General features: G+C 39.3%; 1 protein-coding gene across 1 annotated transcript in view; it reads left to right on the top strand.

Annotated features, from left to right (window-relative positions):
• The first annotated feature begins 627 nt into the window (after positions 1-627).
• Positions 628-13,363, top strand: part of farp2 (FERM, RhoGEF and pleckstrin domain protein 2) — a 76,931-nt gene continuing 64,195 nt past the window's right edge. The window contains exons 1-2 of the mRNA XM_052131178.1: positions 628-748; positions 1,880-2,144. Coding sequence (XP_051987138.1) covers positions 1,941-2,144 — 204 coding nt within the window. The 5' untranslated portion in view covers positions 628-748; positions 1,880-1,940. The remainder of the gene's footprint in view (positions 749-1,879; positions 2,145-13,363) is intronic.

Here is a 13,363-nt window from a genome sequence, read left to right as displayed (position 1 = left end):
TCTTTACATCTCCTGTGTTTGTAACACTCACTGTGTTCTTACAGTATATAAAAGTATTTAGAGAGGACATGGATGGACTATTTAAGAAATAGTGTGAAGCAGTGGCTGTTGAATGTGTGCACCACCACTAAGCCTCCTCAAATTAATATTTTAAAATCCTTTGCTCTGGTCTTTTGACTCAGCTTTTCACTTTAATATGCTCGTTCAGTCACAGCTTTTAATAACAACTTGTGCATATAGTGTTTGAAGCAGGCCTTATTTGCATGGGATCACACAGTTTGTCTGTGTATTCTTGTCAATTTACATTTCCTGAAAGGATACAATGCACAGAGTTTTGAATACGTTAATTTTGTACCCATAACGAAGTGGATGTATTTAGGACTTAATTCCAATACCGATACAAACCAATAGTTTGTTAAACTTTCATTTTCTTATTAATTGAAAACACGTATATTATTTTATATTATATTATATTATCATAAAACAAGTTCAACAACAGAAAACTACAATACATTACTCATCCAATGAATCTTGGACATCAAGACATTTCTAAACCAATCAAATTCAGTAGCATGTAGAACTCAAAGCCAATAGCTACCGATCATTTCATGTTGAGTCTGAACCAATAGGAGGCGGGATTTGTCTGAGCTCGTTCAATCACAGCGCAGGTTTGACCGCAGCTCGCCTTCAACGACCGTCGGACGTGTAACTCATACTGAGTTGAAGAAATACCAGGCGAAAATAAAAGGTATTACCTCGATTTATCAATAAATAGTGATTATAAATATGAAATATGATCCTGTAACTTTGGCAGTCACTTATTTAAGCGTTTAACGAGACTATGTGTCGCATAGGAGAGAGTTTTGTGATCTGTTCTCGTGTTTGTGTGGTTTGACTAAAATTTCTTACTCTTTGTTTCTCTGTAATGACAAACAGCAAAACATTGTGCGTTCATTTTTCGTCGCTTAAAAGTAACTTTTAAGTCGATGTTACTGAAATATAATCTATAGCAAGCCAAAAATGTGTTTTAGTCAGCGGTTAAGGTAGTGCAGAGACTTTATAATGTGAAAGTTGGGTGCAGGCAGTTTATTTCCGATTGTTTTACCCTTCTCTAAAGTTAATTGCATTAATAAGTTATATTTTCATTGTCTCATTTCATTGGTTTCGTCGTTTTTTAACATGTTTGCATTTTCTATGTAGCCTGCCATCGTCTATTCATTACTACAATTAGCCTATATAAAATAGTAATTGAAGCACTGATGATTGAATAATAAATTTGTAGTAATTGCTAAGTATTCAGGCATTGTTAAGTCTCAAAAATGTCTAATGTCAGTTTGTATTCAGTGGATCACGGCTTCTAATTCAGTCTGTGGTTTAAAGGAATACAAGTCAAATGACCTGTTGCATTAGAAACTCGCTGAATCCATTGATCGAATTAGGTTAGCCCTTTTGCTTTAGACATCTAAAGACACGTTGAAGCGAAGCTTGTTTATTTTAGATCTAGGCTAATAGTGTGAATCAAGCAGGTCGTGTTGCAGACATTCATGTGGTGCACATTAAATGCACGGATCTCTTGCAAACATTCTGTGGTAAATATGTCTATACTGTAGGATTTATTTAATTGCTAATGTGAGCTTGTGACTTATGTTCATCATCACCCAGGTATTGTGCTGGCTAGCTGTGTAATAACTTGCTCTCTAAAAATACTGTAATAGAAAAAGCATTAAAAAGCGTTTCCATTATTGTTTCTTTGAATCCTAAAGTAGTCATTGTAGATTTTACATGATGTCAATTCCAGTATATCTGACTTGAGATTGCATATCATTAATTGTATAATTTCTTTGAATTATTTTTCAGTTGATTGTGCTCTTCTCTCCAGGCAGGATTTGTGTATGTGTGTGTGTGAGAGAGAGAGGGGGTAGGCTGCATCGGGAGCAGCTATGGGTGAGATCGAGGGCACCTATCGGGCCCTTCAGACCCCTGGCACACGGCTCGGAGCTCAGATCAATACCGGCATCATCAGCACTCTGGAGCCTGGACAGAGCCTTAGCTCGGCTATGGGAGCAGGAGGGAAAAACCACAGCAGGGGCCTGCAGATCCGTGTCCAGGGCCTGGATGATGCTCAAGAATTCTATGAGCTTGATGTGAGTCGCTTTAGATCATCCTGTGATGCTCCTATACTTTTATGTTTCTGTTTATTTTAAACATAGTATCATGGAAACTCATAATAATTAATGTGAGATGGCAAAATTGCAATATAAGGGACAACTTTTATTCCCATAGAGACCAATGAATCAACAGAATTTCAAATGTATGCATGTATGAACTAATTTGTAGCTAGCCTCCTATCCAACACTATTTTAAGTAAACATCTGTGAAAAAATGTGGTTACTCATTCCTAATTCATTTATGCAATACAAATGACTGCTGAATGTCAATAACCCATAACCAAAGTTATTTTCCTTTTAAAATCGTGGTTATGTTTGGGGATAAAATGGAGAGAACAATCGTAATCTTAACATTGTTTGTCCCTACCTATATTTTTCTCTATGGGAGTAAAAGATGCATGGTTTTGTATGAGCCAACAAATGCGTTTTCTTATGATTATTCCATCTTAGGGCTGGGATAAACGATTATTTTTTAAACGATTAATCTACCGATTTTTTTTTGTCGATGCATCGAGTAATCTAACGATTTATTTTTTTCAGTTCGATTTCGATTCGATTAATCGACTTGTGACAACACCGGGAATACCGGTTTCATCAGGGGTGGGGGGTGAATAAAATGTAAAAAAAAAAAAACATTTGCCGGGAGTTTGATTGACTGGCGATCTGATCAATCAATCATAATACGCCATTTTTGTCCGACAAAGTAGTCAGGAGAGAGAAGATTAACGTCGGTGGATTTGAATTTGAATAATGGATTGTAGGCTACTGTACTGACATCTTTCCGCGGTTAAAACAACAGTCCTTCTGATGTAGGCTACATTCATGTTTAGCCTATTTGATGCTATAAATTAACCAAGGAAAAGATGATCGGTTCACGAGCAGCTTTAACTGAGGCAATCTGTCACGACACATTAAAGAGCCACAAAATAGTAGGCCTATTTATGGTTTAATTTTCTTTGAATGACCAAATTTGAAAGTTGAGACTTTATTAAATGTTACCTGCTTGGTCCTGTCTGTCAGCGCGTTGTCAGTGTCCTCTATGTATTTTTCACGACATTCATAGCTATAAGCGCATTATTAATAGCTATAAGCGAAAACTTTAGGTGTCGACAACGTATTATAGCCTACTCCAACATCGAGTGCAAAGTGGGGAGTTGAAAAAAACTTACGGTGCTCTGTCATCTGCAGCTGCTCCCGGGTGGCGCCTCTTCAGATGCTGGTGCATTGCCGTGGTGCTAGAATGGAAGGCCATCTCCATTTTGCAAAGACGACATATCACGGAATTGTTTCCTTTTAAATTAAAGAATTCCCATACTTTAGAGGAATGAGTGCATGCCGCCTTGCACTTTTGATAGTCTGAGGAGCCACTCGTGTTGCTACTACTCGCCGGCGCTGCCATCTTTGTTTTGCGTCGACGTATTTTTTGCATCGACGTCATCGATGACGTTGACGCGTTGTCCCAGCCATACTCCATCTCATACTAATATATATGAGACCGGGTCTGTTTACCTCCACTATGCCTTAAAAAAGGCAAATGCTGAAAATGAGAAAAATCACTGTAAAGTACAGTCACAATTATGAAACTTGGCTGACAATTAATTGTCAAACAAATAATTACGATTATGAAGATTAACTGTCATACAATTTGTTGTGCTTTTGTCATAGGTGTGTGCTTCATAAACTGTAGAAGTAATTTATACAAATTTAACTTTCACATGATTTCCTTTAAGACTTTATCAACACATTTATAAATGACATTTAAATTAAAATAAAAAAATTTAAATACTTAAAATATCTGTTTCTCTTTTTGGTCAACTATAGTCTTGGTCCATTTTGTATTTACACTCTTGTTGTTGGCACCCAGCCAACCTGAATAGTTATTATATTATGTTGTATTAAAGCAAAAGTAAAATATCTCCATCTAAAATTCTTCACTTTCACACATTACTTTAAGGCTCTCTGATTAAACCCAAGAGCTCTTATTCTCTGGCTTGACACGTGGCTCCTCTGTGTCACTGCGTGTCATTAACACTGCGTGTATGAACCCACAACGACAAATAACATTTAGCATTACAAGATCGTTAAATGAAAGTGAGCACTTTGCATTCACTAAAATCCTTGTTTATATTTTCGCTGGAGTTTGGCACAAACCTCTGCAGATGGCGCATGTGTTGCTGCACTTTTGTCCGGTTCAGAAGTGGTTAATTTTCACGCGCTCTTCAACAGCTGCTCTCGGTGCGGCTCAGTGAGACAGTCAGAGTTTAAATGAATGGGACACTCGAATGTGCCATTCATTTTCATTCCCTTATTTGGATGGAAAATTGTGTTTGGAATTTAAAGTGCACGGTAATCAAGTTACCGCGATCAGCCAATTATTTAGTAATTGCGACAGACCTAAAAAAAAGTTACAGTCAGGGAAAAAATATTTGATCCCTGCTGATTTTGTACGTTTGCCCACTGACAAAGAAATGATCAGTATATAATTTTAATGGTAGGTTAATTTGAACAGTGAGAGACAGAATAACAACAAAAAAATCCAGAAAAACGCATGTCAAAAATTATATAAATTGAATTGCATTTTAATGCGGGAAATAAGTATTCAACCCCCTCTCAATCAGAGATTTCTGGCTCCCAGGTGTCTTTTATACAGGTAACGATCTGTGATTAGGAGCACACTCTTAAAGGGAGTGCTCCTAATCTCAGTTTGTTACCTGTATAAAAGACACCTGTTCACAGAAGCAAACAATCAGTCAGATTCCAAACTCTCCACCATGGCCAAGACCGTGAGCTGTCCAAGGATGTCAGGGACAAGGTTGTAGATCTACACAAGGCTGGAATGGGCTACAAGACCATCGCCAAGCAGCTTGGTGAGAAGGTGACAACAGTTGGTGTGATTATTCGCAAATGGAAGAAACACAAAGAACTGTCAATCTCCCTCAGTCTGGGGCTCCATGCAAGAGCTCACCACGTGGAGTTGCAATAACCATGAGAACGGTGAGGAATCAGCCCAGAACTACACTGGAGGATCTTGTCAATGATCTCAAGGCAGCTGGGACCATAGTCGCCAAGAACACAATTGGTAACACACTACGCCATGAAGGACTGAAATCCTGCAGCGCCCGCAAGTTCCTCCTGCTCAAGAAAGCACATGTACAGCCTCGTCTGAAGTTTGCCAATGAATATATGAATGATTCAGAGGAGAACTGGGTGAAAGTGTTGTGGTCAGATGAGACCAAAATCAAGCTATTTGGCATCAACGCAACTCGCCATGTTTGGAGGAGGAGGAATGCTGCCTATGACCCCAAGAACACCATCCCCACCGTCAAACATGGAGGTGGAAACATTATGATTTGGTGGTGTTTTTCTGCTAAGGGGACAGGACAACTTCACCGCATCAAAGGGACGATGGATGGGGTCATGAACCGTCAAATCTTGGGTGAGAACCTCCTTCCCTCAGCCAGGGCATTGAAAATGGGTCGTGGATGGGTATTCTAGCATGACAATGACCCAAAACACACAGCCAAGTCAACAAAGGAGTGGCTCAAGAAGCAGCACATTAAGGTCCTGGAGTGGCCTAGCCAGTCTCCAGACCTTAATCCCATAGAAAATCTGTGGAGGGAGCTGAAGGTTCAAGTTGCCAAACATCAGCCTCGAAACCTTAATGTCTTGGAGAAGATCTACAAAGAGGAGTGAGACAAAATTCCTCCTGAGATGTATGCAAACCTGGTGGCCAACTACAAGAAATGTCTGACCTTTGTGATTGCCAACGAGGGTTTTGCTACCAAGTACTAAGTCATGTTTTGCAGAGGGGTCGAATACTTATTTCCCTCATTAAAATGTCTAAAATGTTATAAATTGAACCAAGCGTTTTTCTGGATTTGTTTTATGTAATTCTGTCTCTCACTGTTCAAATTAACCTACCATTAAAATTATAGAATGATCATTTGTTTGTCTCATTATTTCCCTCACTGTACTTGTTTTTTTTTATATGGATTTTGCAGCTACTACCATTTTCACACTCTGTTTTCTTTGAATTTGAGGACAGTTGAGTCAAACCAGTCTGTCACAGGACAGATCATAGTCTAAAAGACCTGATTTCATGAAACTTTATTTTAACAAAATGTGTTGTTGCTGTGTTTTGACTTTGCACAACAGAATGGTTGTCTGGGTTGTTGCTGTTTGTTTACACTGCACAAATATATGTTTTCTAGTATATACCCTAAGTTTATTTAAAAATAAATGCACACTGCTCTGTTGCCAGTGTACTGTGTTTGGTTTTGTCCATTTGTGGCTGTGTTGAAGAATGTAAACAACCATCTCTCCGGAGACCTCTGGTAGTATATCTTTGCTTGCTGTTTGCGGTGGGTGGCAGCTGCCACATTGCTTTAGCTTTTAAATCCTGGGACTTTAACTCTGTTTTACACCAGAGAACTGAAGTCACTTTATGTGCTAGCCTGGGCGTTGTTACACATTGAAAAATGCATTAGTTAAATCACATTTTTGCATTGATGTCCTCTTGATTCATCACAATGGAGAAATGTTATGGAAAAAAACAAAAAAGTTAAGGTGGAGACATTGCTTAAATTATTTTTTACATCGTAACGCAGGCATTTTAGGACAAAATGACATGGACAAGATTAGATTTAAGATTGTGTTTCTGGGTTGTGCACTGTTGAGATTAACTTTGTGGTTTTAAAAACACTTTTACTGTTGCCAGCTGTTCAAGCAAAGACTTGGAAAAGTTATGGCTGACTTAACAGCAGTAAGCACCTGAATTCATCATAACGTCTTCTTGATACACTTTATTTGCAGGGTTGACATGGACGATTATCTAAATTATGTTGAATGTGGTGTTTTGAGACCAAGTCAGACCTAAGTGTTTTGGTAGAGGATGAGAAAATCTCATGATTAGATCAGATAACAGTGCACTTTGAATTCCCCTCTGTTGCAAAGATCAAACATGAGAGAGTGGAAATGGTGATTATCCAGGTTTATAAGGCTCTGGAATGTGGTGGCACCACCAAACACACTATGCTGGAGCAGAGAACCCTAGCTGGAGGTAAATGACTATTCATATTATGTCTAGATAATGAAAGAACATTACTTTCGGTTTAAACATTTGTTACTCTTTGCCAGTGTTTCTAAGTGAGTGCATTAGGATTTGTTTACCATTACACTTAAATTAGTACTGCTAGTGGTTCATGGTAAGTGCACTTGGTTGTAGTTTAAAAATTTAGTGCTGCATATGAATTGCACCTTTGATATGATCTGGATGTTTATCAGGCAGATTGTTTAATCATTCATAGGCCAACTCTACTTTTACATGATCTTTTCCATGATGCCCAAACTAGAGGTAACATTCTGTGGTTACTCATGAAAGGGATTTGTTTATTCTCAGCAGGATTGTGTGCACACATGCATGTGTGTGCCTGCTGCATTGTGGTTCTGATGTCATTACTCCACATCTGTTTCCAAGATGGGGCTGTGTTCACGTAAGCACACCCAGGTATAAGAGTGTGACAGCTGTGGGAAAATATCCTAAATTGACCCCATAACTGAACTTTCAGTCCAAAGAAAAATTCTGTTGATTTATATGGCTCCAACCAGTGACATAGATTGAAACAAGGCTCTGGGTGTGCCAAGGGAAAATGGGATGTGCAAGAACTGAAGAACAGGAAAGTGACATGTACAGCTGTGGCCAAAATTATTGGCAGTGACATAAATTTTGTGTTTTGCTAAGTTTGCTGCTGCAGTATTTGTAGATTATTTTTTTCACATGTTTCTATGGTATACTGGAAAACAATGATAAGCGTTTCATATGTTTTAAAGGCTTTATTTTTGGCATAAACACTCAATTTATGCAAAAAGTCAATATTTACAGCATTTACCCTTGTTCTTCATAACCTCTGCAATTCACTCTGGCATGGTGGATATCAGCTTGTGGGCCAAATCCTGACTATTCTTGAATATTTTTCTCTAGCACTGAAACGCGCTTCACCGATGCCCTGTCCCGGGCCGCACCTGTTTCCTCTTCTCCCCACATGTGTGTAAACATGAGGGGCGTTTCCATAGCGCCTTTAGACCATAACGTTTTTTTGTTTCTAAATTTAGTAAGTGTGCATTATTTTTCAATAATTCAACGGCCCGGAGTCAATTATTCCTCTTATACTACAGTTACCACACCTCGAAACATTGTTCAGATGATGTGATTCTAGACGTTTGTCAAGTTTTTGTCATTAAAACGCTCTTGTATGTAGGACTAATTTCTTACGCATCTAATCCCATGCCTCCGTTGCTAATTCCAAAACGTCATTTTAGAGTTAGTATCGGAGGTTTGAGCTACTGACAGCAGACTAATGCAGTTATTCGTGTAGTTATTAGAGAGACAGAGGTTGCAATAATGAGACAGAAAATCATGTGCGTCATATTATTTAATTTATTTATTAATTCATACGTTATAATTCAAATTTATTTATTAAAATTAAACTGCACGTTTCCATTGATGGTGAAGTCAGACATCGAAAATGGCAGATCAAGCGCATTGGGCTGCATGTTAGCAGAGGTTTTTTTCCCTGGTGATCCTTGGCTTGATTTTCGTTTGTACTTTTGTTTCCTGAGAGGATCAAGCTCCATGTCTTTCTTTCTTTAGCGGAAGGTGCCCAGTAGCTTCTCAGGCTTGTTTCACACTTGTGCCCTGTGACAGACATGATCTGTCTGCTCTCCAGCCCTGCCTCTGACAGCATTTGAACTGCAGTGCTTCTTAATGAATGGTTGGTGTATCCTTTGGATAAGCCGACTGCCCCACTGATACGCGGAAGCATGTTTCCAAGATAGTTTACACCCATCGGTTTGTGGGAATACCAGCAATCTCTCCCATCAAGCTCCTCCTGTGGGACTTTCAGTGGATGAAGGTAGAAGGATGTGGCATTAGGTGGGCATTTGGCGATGTACTTTCTGAAACTTTTAACAGGGCAAAGGGGGTCCCCTGTATTGGCAAACATGAATCCTCGGTAGCAGTCTTTGTTGGGATCGGTGGGCTTTTTGTGGTTTTTTGTTTCTGCATTATAAGATAAGCAAATATATTCATCATAATTTTCGTCTTTTTTAATGACGATCGAATGCTTTCTTAATTCCCGATTTCCTTCACGCCCCCTCCTTGCCAGGTTCAGCTGAATATCAAACCAGACTTTGCGAACCAGCCCGGCTGCTGTGTCTGGTGACAGATACATAGAGTTGCGAATGCGCTCTATTTCAGCGGTCAAAATGGGAGGATGATGAGAACTGGAGTTTTTCCCAGCCTTGCGAAACTTTTTCAGGACGGCCTTGAATACATCGTTGGATGATTTGAATTCTGTCTGTCCTATGATATTGTATTTGGATATATAGCGGTTCAGTCCAGCTCGTAGGGAGAGAAAACTTGACACTGAATACTCTGCGCCAGATGCGTTTCGGACAGTGGCATAGAAAGCCCGCAGCTGGGTATTTAAAGAGTCTGCCCCGTCTCTCTCTAGTTTGTCCACAGTATTTTTTGGCTTAAGCCAGTCGTTAAACACATTGACAGCCCAAGCTGTTGTTTTTTTGGTGTTTTCTTCATGTTTTTCGCCCTCGAGTCGGTCTAGCTGTTCTTCGCTGATTGTTTTATGTCTTTTGTTGTTGCCGGCTGCCTTTTATGTCCTCTTCCGTTTATTTGTTTTTTCATCTGGGCTATCCAATACTGCGGTCGCCCAGTTGTTAAAATTTTATGTTCACCATAAATATTAAAATTTACTTCCGGAAAATCAAAATAGTCTGTCATTTTTTTTCTCTTGAAGTTGAAGTGGATTTGTCGCTGTCACTTCTTGTTATGAATTGTATCCTATTTTCCGTTATTACAGTTGACTACGCAAAGTGATATGGAACTGTAATGCGGTCAAGACCTGCCTGGAACTACTTTAGCCGTGCGTTTCCCTGAAAATAATTGCACACCTTAGAACGTTCTCAACCAATCAGAATCAAGCATTCAACACCCCTGTAGTATAAGTTTTATTAATCAGCATGTTCCAAGCCTTTAATAATAAACAAATAGATTTTAGTCCTAATTTTGTGAAATTATTCAGATGTCATCATCTCTGACAAGGATGAAGACAAAACGATTATTAGTTTGTAGCCTAGTCTTTCTCACGTTAATGAAAATAGAAAAATGGTCCATTCAGACTTTTACATTTTCAAAAGTATCTCTCTGGAGAAACCCCTGAACCCCCATACAGTATCATTCCTCAGTCACGAGGGCTTCTATTACCCCATACTTGGATATCTGTATGTAAAAAAATATGAATAATTTATTGTAAAAAACAAATATATATATATATATATATACACACACTCACCTAAAGGATTATTAGGAACACCTGTTCAATTTCTCATTAATACAATTATCTAATCAACCAATCACATGGCAGTTGCTTCAATGCATTTAGGGGTGTGGTCCTGGTCAAGACAATCTCCTGAACTCCAAAGTGAATGTCAGAATGGGAAAGAAAGGTGATTTAAGCAATTTTGAGCGTGGCATGGTTGTTGGTGCCAGACGGGCCGGTCTGAGTATTTCACCATCTGCTCAGTTACTGGGATTTTCACGCACAACCATTTCTAGGGTTTACAAAGAATGGTGTGAAAAGGGAAAAACATCCAGTATGCGGCAGTCCTGTGGGCTGAAAATGCCTTGTTGATGCTAGAGGTCAGAGGAGAATGGGCCGACTGATTCAAGCTGATAGAAGAGCAACTTTGCCTGAAATAACCACTCGTTACAACCGAGGTATGCAGCAAAGCATTTGTGAAGCCACAACACGCACAACCTTGAGGCGGATGGGCTACAACAGCAGAAGACCCCACCGGGCACCACTCATCTCCACTACAAATAGGAAAAAGAGGCTACAATTTGCAAGAGCTCACCAAAGTTGGACAGTTGAAGACTGGAAAAATGTTGCCTGGTCTGATGAGTCTCGATTTCTGTTGAGACATTCAGATGGTAGAGTCAGAATTTGACGTAAACATAAAGAGAACATGGATCCATCATGCCTTGTTACCACTGTGCAGGCTGGTGGTGGTGGTGTAATGGTGTGGGGATGTTTTCTTGGCACAATTTAGGCCCCTTAGTGCCAATTGGGCATCGTTTAAATGTCACGGCCTACCTGAGCATTGTTTCTGACCATGTCCATCCCTTTATGGCCACCATGTACCCATCCTCTGATGGCTACTTCCAGCAGGGTAATGCACCATGTCACAAAGCTCGAATGATTTCAAATTGGTTTCTTGAACATGACAATGAGTTCACTGTACTAAAATGGCCCCCACAGTCACCAGATCTCAACCCAATAGAGCATCTTTGGGATGTGGTGGAACGGGAGCTTCGTGCCCTGGATGTGCATCCCACAAATCTCCATCAACTGCAAGATGCTATCCTATCAATATGGGCCAACATTTCTAAAGAATGCTTTCAGCACCTTGTTGAATCAATGCCACGTAGAATTAAGGCAGTTCTGAAGGCGAAAGGGGGTCAAACACAGTATTAGTATGGTGTTCCTAATAATCCTTTAGGTGTGTGTGTGTGTGTGTGTGTGTGTGTGTGAGAGAGTGTGTGTGTGTGAGTGTGTGTGAGTGTGTGTGAGTGTGTGTGTGTGTGTGTGTGTGTGTGTGTGTGTGTGTGTGTGTGTATGTACGTATAATTAATATATATATATATATATATATATGTATACACACACACACTGTCATTATGATTCAAAATGAACAGATCATCTTATAACATTCATATCCAACTGCACTCAATTGATAAACTCTATAAAATATTGTAAAATTTTCATAGAAGATCCCTCAGACACCACTGCATTGGCTGTGTCTGGGCCCCCAACGCAGTTTGTAAAGACTATTTAGACTTTTTAGGATTTCGTTTTTTCTTGTTTTTTTTGGAAATGTGCAAATGTGATTGAATATCATGATAAATATCTATATTGAATAATATGAAAAAGACTATTATGATAATATTTTTTGCCATATCGCCCAGCCCTAGTTGTACATTATATATAATATGCTGTATATTTGCAACATGAAGACAGATGTGCTACTGTTGCATTGCCTGGTGATGGTGAGGCAGTTTTTACTACAAAAAGGTCAAGAGTTAAAATACAGGATCATTTAAATCTATGCTGTTTTTTTTTCTTCAAAAAGAAAAACCTTATATACTATAAAACTTAAAGGTGCTATATGTAAAATTTTGTAATGCAACTTAAAAAATGAGCCCATCCCAGACTTCATAGGTCGCCTATTAAAGCCTGTAGACTTATTTTCATGCGAAGGGAGCGGTTCGCTTTTGCAAGGAAAATCAGAAGGATGGGACATTTATGCGCACTCCTGAGAGCTATTAAACAGTGTCACCAGACAGTATGCAACACTAGGTAATGCTATCTTAGAGATGGAATCCAGCAAACGTCCGGCTCCCACAAAAAACCAACTCCTACACAAACATTTATCTGCTGAATCCAGTCTGGCTAAGTGGGAACATGATCGTGGTCGAGCAAAAACTAGTGAACATCGGCAGAGTATTTGATTCCTGGAGGTACCTCCGTTCGATTTTGGGGGATCAAAACTGACCCTGAATTGGCATACTACTTATTGGACTGGTAAGCTTGCATAACTGCAAAGCATGTGAAATATAGTGCCATAATGATTGATTTTATCTAACTTGAGCTTGCCTGCTAATGCTGACGAATTGCAAGCTACCTTTTGTGCTAACTTTCAAATAATTTAAACGATTTAGCTAACATCTATTGATAAAGCTAGCTAGCTAGCTAGCTAATGCCGACATGGGCTATCCTATAAATGCAGTCAATATATCATGCAAAGTAAAGTGATCACTTCAAACTACAGTCTCGCATAGTCAGACCTATACTTTGCTTTAGCCCTTTTATAGCACTGGAGAGTCAAATATAATATGCAGTCTCAAAGTTTGTTGTAAAACTATCATAACGGTGTAGTTTTATTATGCTACCTCATCTGTCAGCATGATGTCAGTGAATCACGTTCAGCCTCTTTGTACGTTACGTCATTGTTGTTGTCGATACTCGCTCGTGTCCCTGTGGAGTGTGAGCACGAGCAACAGGCAGCTGGCTGCAGTTCACTTAATGGCCACATGTGTCATTAATAACAAGGGTTTCTTAATA

The sequence above is a fragment of the Xyrauchen texanus genome, chromosome 7 (genome assembly GCF_025860055.1).
Source record: "Xyrauchen texanus isolate HMW12.3.18 chromosome 7, RBS_HiC_50CHRs, whole genome shotgun sequence".
Classification (NCBI taxonomy): Eukaryota; Metazoa; Chordata; class Actinopteri; order Cypriniformes; family Catostomidae; genus Xyrauchen; species Xyrauchen texanus.
Note: the sequence above shows the minus strand (reverse complement) of the source record. Positions and strands in the feature narration are given on the sequence as shown.